The 12,787-nt window shown below is 19.5% G+C and overlaps 2 protein-coding genes across 2 annotated transcripts; both read right to left on the bottom strand.

Annotated features, from left to right (window-relative positions):
• Positions 1 to 398: 398 nt before the first annotated feature.
• Positions 399 to 2,699, bottom strand: Bm5147 (Uncharacterized protein; the record flags this gene model as incomplete). The annotated part of the gene is made up of 4 exons (XM_043079487.1): positions 399 to 647; positions 963 to 1,184; positions 1,876 to 2,065; positions 2,596 to 2,699. The coding sequence occupies 4 exons, from the start codon at positions 2,697 to 2,699 to the stop codon at positions 399 to 401; spliced, it is 765 nt and encodes a 254-aa protein (XP_042935421.1).
• Positions 2,700 to 5,724: 3,025 nt separating this feature from the next.
• Positions 5,725 to 9,200, bottom strand: Bm137 (Uncharacterized protein; the record flags this gene model as incomplete). Its single annotated transcript, XM_043079486.1, has 3 exons — positions 5,725 to 5,811; positions 6,884 to 7,056; positions 9,122 to 9,200. The coding sequence occupies 3 exons, from the start codon at positions 9,198 to 9,200 to the stop codon at positions 5,725 to 5,727; spliced, it is 339 nt and encodes a 112-aa protein (XP_042935420.1).
• Positions 9,201 to 12,787: the final 3,587 nt, after the last annotated feature.

Genomic DNA, 12,787 nt, shown 5'->3' with positions numbered 1-12,787 from the left:
TATTTATTTTATAATTTTTCTTATCAATCTAATCTATTTGATATTTATATTTTTATCATTATTAAATTAAATTTATTTGCAACAATAAATTTGCTTTTTTTTCATTATTTACTTATGTACTATATTATAAAATATTTTGTTGTTGAAAAAAAAACGATTTTTCTTTTTAAACCTATACTAAAATTAATTTTTTTTTTTTTTTGTTATTAATTTCTTTTCGCTTTCCTTTAATACATGCAAATAATTCTTGATAAATTAATTAATTAATCGATCAATCGATCGATCAACCAATCAATCAATCAATCATGAAAATGTTTATTGTTTGTAATGAGTTTATTTCCATTTATCATACATATCTGTTGAAGTAGTACAATTTCAACAAAAAAAAAAGCAATAAATCATTTATCTGCTTTCTGATGTAAATGATATGAGCGGTAACAGTGTGATGGTGATAACGATGATGATGATAATGATAACGATGATGATGATGATAGTGATGAACCACATAAAATGAGATATTGTGCGATAAAATAAGTTGATAAGATCAATTTTTCAGCAACTGGCACAGCAATTCCAACGTGATGAATAATTAATGCGCTATCAGATAAATAAAAGAGTAAAAATCCAAGAAATCGTAATAAATTATTCTGAAATTAGTAATTTACTCATTTAATATATTATAATAAATAAAAGAAATCATAAATTAAAAAATAAATTAATCAAAAATATTAATTAACAATAATTAAATCAACTAGGAAAAAACAAAACAAAACAAATGATAATTTATTATTTAATAGTTATTTTTGAGAAAATACAATAAAATTAAGATAGAAAAAAAAAAAAATGAGAAATTGAAATGAAATTATTATTTATTATAGTAATGTTAAAATATTTTATAAAAATTAAAATATGACAAAAAAAAATGTTTTTTTCTTTTTTTAAATTTAGAATTAATCACTAACAAATTGTCGTTGCTGATCATATGGACCGCCACAAATATACAATGAACCACTGAAGAGAACACACATTGATAAAAGAAATGAATAAATAATCATAATTGTTGATGCAATTGGATGTACAATTAGAAGTAATGCAAATGTTACATAAAGTATGATAAAGCTTATCAGTATTATCATAAATAGTAATGGGATGCATAGATTACCAATACGATAGGTAAATGTAAGCTGAAATATGATATTTATGAATAATTTTTTAAAGAAATGATTGAATAAATATGAATTCACAAGTAAATTTAAACTTGAAAATTTTCTTTTTTTTAAGTTAATAGATAAATAAAAAAATTGATTTAGAAAAAAAAAGTTAAAAGTTAAAAATGAAAATTTTTATAAAATTATTTAAATTTAAAATATAAAAATTAATATGTATGCTTAATAATTAGGGAATATTTCGTTGTGTTATATTATTAATAGCGGTTAGAACCGAAAAAAAAATGAAATAAAATATTTTTTATTAAATTTATTTTCAATAATTCTTTTTTTTGAATGTTGAATTAAATTGAATTTAAATTAAATTTGAATGTACGTATGATAGCTCTTTTATCTATTTTTGTTTTTTTATCAGTAATTTTCTTTTTCTCATTTTAATATTATACTATTCATTGATAATAAAATTAGTGATAAAATTACATTTTACTATTTCATTTCATCAATAATTTCAATTATTTATTTCATTGCTAACAGTGTTAAAAGAAAAATTTGCAATTAATTATAAATTTTTTTCTTATAGAATAAAAACAAAAAAAAAAGAAAATTGCAAAAAAGTGTAAAAATAAAAATAAAACTGAAAAATTCATCCAATTTGTTGTATATAATAATTAATAATTAATTTGTGCTAATTAATTACAGTGATATTTACCAAATAAAAAATATGGCCAATAGCAAAACAAGCAGCCCCAAGGATTAGGCCATCATTTGGCCTTGTTATCATATAATCACCAATAGCACCAGCTAATAAGCCAAGTGATGCATAGATATGTTGACGATTGCTAAAGCTTGAACCAACTGCATAGTAAAGTATACTTAAAATTAAAACTGGTAATGTTTTCCTGAAATTTATTTTAAAAAAAAAATTAATTTTTACTCAATTTTATTTCTTTTTCTATTTTTTTTTTTTCATTTAAATATATTAAATTAGTTGCTATCAATTTTTTATGTTAATTTTTAGTAATTAATTTTTGTTAATTTCTCTGTCCTTTCTAAATTTCAGAAATTTATAAAATATAAATTTAATTCATGAAATCTCTCTCTCTCTCTTTTTCCAACATCTGTAAATAAATTTTTGATTACAAAAAAATAAGAAAAGAAAAAAGCAATGTAGTTTTTGTGTTATGATAAAAAGTTATCACAAACATATCACATAGTGATATCTTATCTTTATCACATAATGTTACTTATTACAAATTTGATATAAGAAAGTGATAAGATTTAATTTGTAATTTTAATAAAGTTTCCATAATTTAACTGTTGCCAATATTTCCGTCCCTACATACATTCTATTTTGATAAATTAATAAATTTCTTTTGATAAGTTTTGCTTTTTCCTGATAAACTATGATTGATAAGAATGATTAACTTACCAATATTCATATAAGTTATCACAACTTCGGATAAAACCATTTGATTGATGATAAAAGATAAAAACCAACGCGAAATATGGAAGTGCAAGAAGCGAAGCGTTCATTTGTATTTGTTAATCGTTTTTCAAAAAAAAAAAGAAAGTTGAAAATTTTGAAAAATTTTTAAAAAAAAAAAATGAAGAATTTTTTTTTACTTTATTAAATGAAAAAATTACTACGTAAAATAGGTCAAAGTCACTTTTTTTTTTATTTTTCAAAATATTTTTTATTATTTTTATTAATTATAATATTAAACCAAACGAAAAATGAGAGATGAAAGAAATAATTCTGATAAAACTAAATTGAATTCAAATCAAATAAAAAGAAAGAAAAAACTGAAATAAAAAAAGATATATGATTCAATCAATTGCTGAATTGTTGAATCAATAAAATATAAATATATTAAAATAAATAAATGAATAAAATGAAAATGTAAATAAACAAACAAAATGTAAGCATAAAATTAGCAATAATCATTGATATATTATTTCATTGAAAATGATTTAATATTACTTCAAGAAAAAAAAAAAAACGACGTATAAATTAATGATAGATTAAATAAATCGAAAACTTAAAAAAAAGAAACTCTTAAGCTATAAAATATTTCCATTAATCTTAGCTAAAATAACATCATGTAAATAAATAAACAGATAAATAAATAAATCAATAAATCAATAAAAGATGAATAAATCTATGCATAACCTAGAAATTTTGATTTAATTAAATTTTATAATTGAAAAATTATTCTTATAAAATGAAAATTTAAAAAAAAAATTTTTTTATTATTAATTTTATTTTACATCAAAGCATAATTTTCTAGTAGTTATATAAGAAAACGAGCTATGAAAGTTGAAAAATATTTCGAATGATGCAATTCTCACATTACATATCCAGTTGAAGAAGTTAATGTTGTTGTTATTTGTTGAGGATGATGATAATAATGATGACGATGATGATGGTGGTGGTGATGATGATAATGTCGATGATAATGTCAAATGATGATGATGATGATGATGATTGTTATTATTAGTGTTGTTGTTGTTGTTGTTTGCTTTGTGTTACACTACAACTTGTCATTATTAACTTCTATAACATCAATCAAAATGCTTTACATTTAAACAAAATGGTTTATTGATTCTCTCTTTTTTTTTTTTTTTTTTTTTTATCTCTCTTCATTTTGAATATTTAAAATCATCAAATTTCTTTTTTTTTTCCTCTTTGTGCCATTTTTTGTTTTTCTTTTCTAATAATAAACTGATTCAACAATATAACAATAATAATAATAATAGTAATAATAATAATAATAATAATAATAATAATAATAATAATAATAATAATAATAATAATAATAATAATAATAATAATAATAATAATAATAACAATAATGATAACAATAATAATAAATTGATTCAATAATATAATAATAACAATAAATTTTTAATAATAAATCGATTCAAAAATATAATAATAATAAATTTTTAATAATAAATTGATTCAATAATATATAATGACAGAAAAGAAAAGAAATGAAATCAGAAAATAATTTGAGGTAAATTCATTTTTGTTAATTTAAGTTTTTTTTTAGTAAACATAATTAAATAATTGTTAAATAGTAAAAAATGTACTTTATTAATAGTAGAAAATAAAAATGGATTATAAATATTTTTTTTTATGATATTAGGTTATCAAATATTATTGAAAATAAGATGGAATAAAATTTTTTGGAAAAAAAAAATTTGATTCAAATAAAATTTAAATTCGAAAAAAAAAGACCGAAATGAATTGTTATCTGCATTGAAGTGTAATTTAAAAAAAAAATTTTTTTTTAATATACAATTATCATTGATGATAAGAGAATCATTATTAATCATTTTATTATCACTTAAAAAGTTGTCACAATATGAATTTAAAAAAAAAAATGATTTTTTAATATAATGCCATTATTTAATAATTAATTAAATAATTAAATAGGACAAATTAAATTTGGTTTTTCATTCGTTTTCCTTTTTTACTGTAATTTATTTATTAATTTTGTTTTTTTCTATCAGATCGTTTATTTTTTAAATATTTTTCGTATCTTTTTAAATTCTTTTTTCAATTTTTTTTGACTCTACATGACAATGCTTAATTTTCATTTTCAAATTACAATAATTCCTTTAATTTTTTGTTATTTTAGATAGAAAAATGGTTGCAGTTTAAATGATATCACAATTTATCACAATGATAAAAAAAAAAAATGTGATATTTGTTTACAATTTTAAAAACTTTCAAATAGAAAACATTTTTTTATGTTCACCTTCTTCATCATTTTTCATGGATATTCCATTTCTGAAAATATAAAATTAACATTAAAAATCAATCGAATCATTTTATTTTATTTTTTTTTTCAAAATTTTTTTTGCTAAATATAATTATAAAAAATTAATTAAATTTTTAAATTCATAAATTTATAATAAAAAAAATAGGAAAAAAGAAAATAAATCAGTGATATGAAAGTGATATAAAAAATGATAAAATCTATCGAATATGAATTGTTAATATTAAAATGAAATTTTCGTCGTGTAATAATTTTAACAGAAATATTTTTTGTTTTAAAAATTTTTTAAAGCTAATGCAAAAATAATAATGTCTATTTATTTACTACATTTATCTATATTTTATGAACAATTAATTATTAATTAATTTAAAACAAATTTTAAATTCTGTTTCATTTTTTTTTATAAACAATCATTGTGACTTATTATTGATAAACAGTGAAAAAAAAAACAAAAAACAAAAATTAAATAACAAATATTATTATTGCTGATGAAAAATTTTTAAATTTTTTATTTAAACTTTTTATTTATATTTAAAATTATTAGAAGAAAAATTTTATGCAACTTTTATGGTACCACTAAATGCATTCATTTGCATGAAAAATTTGTATTTGAAAATTAATTTTTAGCTAAGATTTACTATGTTTCTTTTTTTGTATGAATTTTAAAAAAAATTTTGAAATAATTTAAAATAAAATTAATTTCAACAATTATTAATAATGCAATAATACAACAATCCGATTGCTTACTAAATTTCAAAAATTTCAAATGCCATTCATCTGCGACATTTTTCAAATGCTTCGTGCGGATAATGTGGAGGTTTTGGGCATGGTGCCTTGAAATCCATAATTCCGTCCTCATCCTAAAAGTAATTGTAAGCTAACAATTGATAAATATGATAATTATTACACGATTATCATTATTATTACCACCATCACTATTATCACTATTATCACTACTATTATTATTATTAGCACATCACTATTATTTATTGGTATTATTAATATCACTCACTATTATTATCATCATTTATTAATATCATTATTATCATATCACCAGTACTTATTATTATTAACACTCGCCATTATTCATTATTATTATCACTCATCAGTATCGTTATTATTTGTTATTATTATTATCGCATCACCATTATTTATTACTATTACTATTGTCAGACCACTATTATTTGTTAATATTATTATCATTACTATTATCACATCACTATCATTTATTACTATCATTATTATCATATCACCACTACTTATTATTATTATCACTCACCAGTATCGTTATTATTTGTTATTATTATATCACATCACTATTATTTATTGGTATTATTAATATCGCTCACTATTATCATCATTACTTATTGTTATTATCACTCACCACTATCATTATTAGCTATTATAATTATTATCATATCACCATAATTTATTATAATATTATTATCATCACTATTATTATTGCAATTATTATTTGATAATCTTGATGTAACCCTTGCAGTTTAATTATTTGCCTCAATTATTAAGTATTTTCTTCCCGCAGGTAGAATTAATTAATAAATTAATAAATTTTTTTTTCTAAAAAATTGAAATAAAAATTCAGTGAAATCAACATTAGTTGCAGAAAAAAAAAAAAAACTAAAAATTTCAATTACAAAAAAAAAAAACAAAAAAGAAGAAAAAATAATAATTAACGATTTAATTAATATTATTAATTAAAAGAAAAAAAAATTGTTTTATCAAATTTTTTCATCTTACAACTAATTAATATTGATTATTTATGATAGATTAATTAATTTGTCATTCATAATTTGCTAACAAAAAATGATTATCATTTCTTAATTACTTAATAAAAAAAATAATTTCAAAATGCGAAAAAAAATTTATGTTAAATATAAATTAAAATAAATCACTTTGACTGATAACACCTACATCTATATCAGGTTCCCATTCACCAAATGTACGATTGCAAATGTACGGTGTCACGTACGACTGATAAGAACGGACTGTCTCATTTCTACAAAGTCCAACTGATATCGAATTACTTCTGAGGTGTGCTCGTACCACAACGTATTTATTACGTTCTAAGCATGCAATATTACATGCTGAAATATCAGTATTACTGATAAGACTTGTTATCATATCTTTAAGTTGTTTTATATTTGAGTTATCACATATTTAAGTTATCATATATTTAATTTATTATAAATTTAAGTTATCATATCTCTAAGTTGTCATATATTTGAGTTATCATATATTTAGGTTATCATATAATTAAGTTATCGTATCTTTAAGTTGTCATATATTCAAGTTGTCATATATTCAAGTTGTCATATATTTAAGTTATCATATGTTTAAGTTGTCATATATTTAAGTTATCATATTTTTAAGTTATCATATATTTAAGTTGTCATATATTCAAGTTGTCATATACTTGAGTTATCATATGCTTAAGTTATATTAATTATACATGTAATAATATATTTGCTTTTATTAAATTAATGGTACAATTAATATATTACTTTTTTTTTTGCCTTTTTTCAAATATAATATCAAATTTTCTTGTGAAATTTATTTTTAAATTAATTCGAATAATAATTAATTGCTTAATAATAATTGAAATTAATCCATTAATTAAAAATTGGAATTAGAATTGTACTGATAAAACATTATAATACATTTAACTTATAATAATTGTACATATATAATATATAACATATTTAGTTATATATTTAAAAAAAAATTAAAAAAAAAAATCAATTTTTATCTTTTAAATAAAATGTTCAATTTTTTTATAAAATTTAATTTTGAAAATTAGTTTGAGTAATAATTAATTGCTTAATAATAATTGAAATTTGTTAATTAATAGAAATAATTAATTGAAAAATCGAATAATAATAATTTATTAAATGTAAATTAATTGCTATGTATATATAATCTGTTAAAAGAAATAAATGACAAATTAATTTTTAAACATAATAGTTTCTATCTTTTAAATATTTCTAATCAATTTGTTTTTCATTTTATGAGAATTTCAAATATTTAATTATTTAATTTTTTTGTGGTGCATATTGGCTGTTTTACATATTTTATATGATATATCAAACTTATTGCAATGATAAAGATAATTTAAAACTATGAAAAAACAATAGTAAATTAATTAGTTAAAGAATGATTTATTATTATTTTCAATGTTTCTTCTGGCAAATTTAAAATTGATAAATTTAAAATTGTAATAAAAAAAATTTAATTATACTATGCAATCGCTTTAAAAAATAACTTTGAACGATAAAAAAATTTTGCTAAAAAATTTCATTTACAATCAATGAATTTAAATTAAAAATAAGATTTCATTTGAATAATAATTTAATTATACTATAACAATTTTTGCTTTAAAAAGAAAGAACAAAACATTAATTAAATAATGATTAATTAAATTTGTTCACTTCCCACTAAGTTTACATTCATAATTTAATTTCAGAATAATTCAACAAATTGTTTCAAAAATAATTTTACTTTGTAAAATTTATTTTTATACAAATTTTATTACTAAACTATATTTTACGTATTATATAACTCGCAAAATACTTTACTTTCATAAAATGATGCAAAATTTTGACATTTAGGAAATATATTTTATGTGACAAATTTATGCAAATATATTTATTTGTCAATTCTTATTTTTATATAAATTTTTAGATTCAATTAAAAATGTTTCGTTTTTTTTTTCTTTTCAAAATTTTGAAATGAAATTTGTAATTTTTAATGGTATCAATTTATTATTCATTATTTCATTCATTAAATTCTTTTGCTTATTTTTAAACTACTTTTTTTTTGTCTTTCTTTCTTCTTTTTTTTTTCTTTTTTTTATAAATGATAATGAAATTTTGCAAATTAAAATTTAGAATTTTATTTCGAATATTTTTTGATGTTTTTTTTTTTCTCATTTTCCATCTCCCTTTGCTCTTCCTTCGATGTATATTTTAATTAAAAGATATATTTACGATAGTAAACAAATAATATTAATTATAAAAAAGATTAAAAGTTATGAGTAATTAATTCAGTTTTTAAATATTAAAATATAATATTTCAGATAGTATTCGATTAATGCAATTAAGATTAAGAAATTAAAAAAAAAAATAAAAAGAGAGAAAAATCAATTAAACTTACAATCAATCATATAATCAGCAGATGTTTGAGAATTTAAAAGCAACAAAATCAAAACCATCGGACCAAATAAATAATTCATTTTTCAAGTCAATAGCATAAAAAAAAACAAACAAACATATAATATTATCAAATAAAAAAATTAACATAAAATAATAAAAATAAAATAATATTACAATTTGCATAAAATTAAAAAACATTCAGTAAAATTGTTTGTCTTTTTTTTTCTTCTAACTAATAATAAAAAAAGGTTTAAAATATTTTGATCAATCATTTATTTTAATAAATTTAAAATATAGTTTGAATTATAATTTTTTTTTCTTTTGTAATTTCTTTATTGAATTACAATTTATTTTTCTGTTTTTAAGACAAAAAAAAAAAAACAGATAAAAACTTTTTATTGTATGGAAATTTTTGATTAGAAACTAAGAACGAATCAATTTCTAAAATATTTGAAAAGTGTTAACAAATTGAAAAAACATTTTCTAATTTTTCTATTTTTTTTAGTTTTTTCTTTCAAATATTTTTGTAACAAAAAGCAAATTTTCATATTTTTCTTTATTGAAAAATGTAAAACAAAAGTTAAAAAAAAAAAATGAAAAAATATTGGCAAAAAAGAAATGCAAATTAATAGAAAATGATGCATTAAGCTGATGGAAGATGGTAGAAGCTTTTCTTTCTTATTTCAATTTTTTGTGAATGTTATTTGTAGAAGAAAAAAAAAAATATTTATAGAAATATTTTGTAAGATTAAAATTTTATCAATAGCTAATGACAAAAAAATTAATTGATATTGATGTTATCACTGATTAGATATGATTATTTGTTTAGCTTATTTTGTTTTATTTATTTATTTATTTTTTGTTTATTGTTTATTTGATAAAATTTAGTTGCATTTTATCGTTCATTTTTTGAGCTATCGATCACAAATTTTTTTTTTTTGTTTGATGAATTTATAATATTATTTAAATTATAACTTTCTTATCATGTATCCAGGATAAGCAACATTTTGAGTTATTATATTGTATTAGCAATAAATAATTATCTTTTTTTTTATCTCACAATATTTCTAACAAAATAAAATGATTTAAAAATGGAACCTATAATTGTTCTGATCAACCGATTAACTGATAAACCGAAAAAACAATCAGAAATAATTGTGCAGTGATCAAAAAAATGAATCGATGTATAATTTATAATTGAAAAAATGAATATTATTAATAAAAAAATTTTAAATTATGCAAAATAATAATAAAATAATGTTACAAACTTAAGATCCACTCGTTTTTCTCTCCTTTTTTTTTAATTCCATCATTTTTTTTGGTTAAAATTTGGCATAATTATTTTTTATTTTTCATTTTCTTTCTTTCTTTTTTTTTTTTTTTTTTTTTAAATTAATTTCCTTGGAAAATTCTTCTACTGAAAGGAAAGAAGTTTATATTCTTTTATGAGATTACGATTTAGGTAAGTGTCACTCAGTTAGACAAAGTATATCTCATGGACATAATTTTGTTTATAGTATCTAAAGATTTTACTATCATTAGCTAGCTAGAATCTAGCAGATTGAATGTTAGAAGACAGCTAATTCTACACATATACTATGCTTATGCTTAATTCGAGAAAAAAGCTAATCAAACCGATAAACATGAAAGATACACTGTCACATTTATAAAGCCAAATAACGATTAGCTAAGCCAGAAAAACAAATAATTGTTAAAAATCAAAGATCACAATAAAAAACAAAAAAGCATGCAAGCGTTTTAGTACATTTTGTTAATTTGAGAATCTAAAATAATCGAACGATTGCTTTTCATCTACATGACGAAAAGTCTAACAAAAAAAGCTAATCAAAGCTAATTTCTACTCTTAATTCAAATTAGTTAACCACAAATAATAATATGTTTCTGATATCATTGAACAAAAATAAAATTTAATTTAAAAAAAAAAATAAAATAAAAAATCCACTCAAAGTTATGATAAGATTAATTTCCATAGGTTAATATATCAGAATCATACTTGATTATACTGATAAACGAATTATTATGAGTTAATATTATATTAACTGACATTACTACTATATCAGTGAAATTTCTTCATTTTTCATAAAGAAAGTAATCCTAACGAATATAATTTCAATTATAATACAAACATTTTTCAGCTATTGATTTCATTATTAAATTTAATTACATTTAAATTTTTACTAATAAATCATTTCAATCGTATTGCCATTTAATATCTTTTAAAGCAACACTTCAATATATATAATTTTTTTTTCTTTTTTTAAAGCTACTCTTGCATTACTATCTTATTTAGAAGATTCCTGCAAATGATAGAATTATAATCGTTGATCACTTTAATAACAATCGTTGATCATAGAATAAGAATAAATCAATAAAATCTAAAAATGATCTAGAAATACTTTGATAATTCGCTTATCAACATCTTTATATCGTTGATAAAGTCTTATCAACGATACAAAGAGATTATGAATGTATCATTGAATCAAAACATTAGCCAAATTTGTTTTCTATTTTAAGTTTAAACTTATGAGATGTCTCTTATCATTCTAAAAGTTGAAAGCAACATATCAACAAAATTTCAGGAACCTTTATAGTAAGAAGCAATTTTCAGGTGAACTTTCAAATTCAACTTCAAAAATTATCTCGGAGTTTCCTTTTCTGAAGCTCTTTAGCAACACTTTCTTTTTCTTTTTTTAATAGATAAAAACTTTTCTTTTGAATGATTAGTCTGAATATTTCCAAAATTTTTTTCAAATGCTAATTGTATAGTCTAAAAGTCTAACACTTAAGAATTTAGCATATTCAAAGCATAGCTCAAAATTCATTTTATCATAAAGCGATTAAAAGTAAAAGTAGCTAGAATTAATAAAATTTCCATTCTGAAAATACAAAAGTTTAAATAATCATTTCAAATTTCACAAAATTTTTTTTGTGAGCTTTTGAAAACAACATGAATCTGTAATTTAGTTTAATCATGATAACGAAGAAACGAAAAAAATTATCAGTGATAGGTCTATTGTCTGATTATCATAAAAAAAATCTTGCACAAATATTTTTGAACAAAATAGTAGAAGTTTCACCTGGAAATTATTCTAATTTCAGAGTCAATAAGAAGCACTGATAGCTTGTTATCAGACAACTACAACAGAAGTATATGAAACAGAATAAAAAACGACTCTGTGACATTCATTTCATTAATTTCACTAAACTATTTGAAATCGTAAATAGGAAAGGTAAACTTTGAAATTAGATATGAAAAGAATTTTGAAATATCTCTCGTCCAATTTCCTCAAAATAACCATTTCTTACACAAAGATCCATATTACAGCTAAAATATTATCATTTTTATATCATCGAAGCAAAATTTATGTTAGTCTACCAAGTTCAGTGATCATTAACGTTAACATTGAAATGTAAAGGATTATAGGGTTAATTGTTTATTTTATACTTTATTTTATACTTCGACGATAATTTCATCAATCAGTTTGTTATTTTCAAACTTGTTATCATATCGGCTATCAATCATGATATTTTTGTATGATTTAATGTGAAAGTTCAAACAGTGCATATATTATTACATTGTTAATAAATTTTCCTCAGATAATTCTTCAATGTGCTCAAAAAAATGAAAAAAAAAAAAAAAAAAAAA

The sequence above is a fragment of the Brugia malayi genome, assembly GCF_000002995.4.
Source record: "Brugia malayi strain FR3 genome assembly, contig: Bm_v4_Chr2_contig_001, whole genome shotgun sequence".
Lineage (NCBI taxonomy): Eukaryota > Metazoa > Nematoda > Chromadorea > Rhabditida > Onchocercidae > Brugia > Brugia malayi.
The sequence above is the reverse complement of the archived record's forward strand: the minus strand, read 5'-3'. Positions and strand labels throughout refer to the sequence as shown.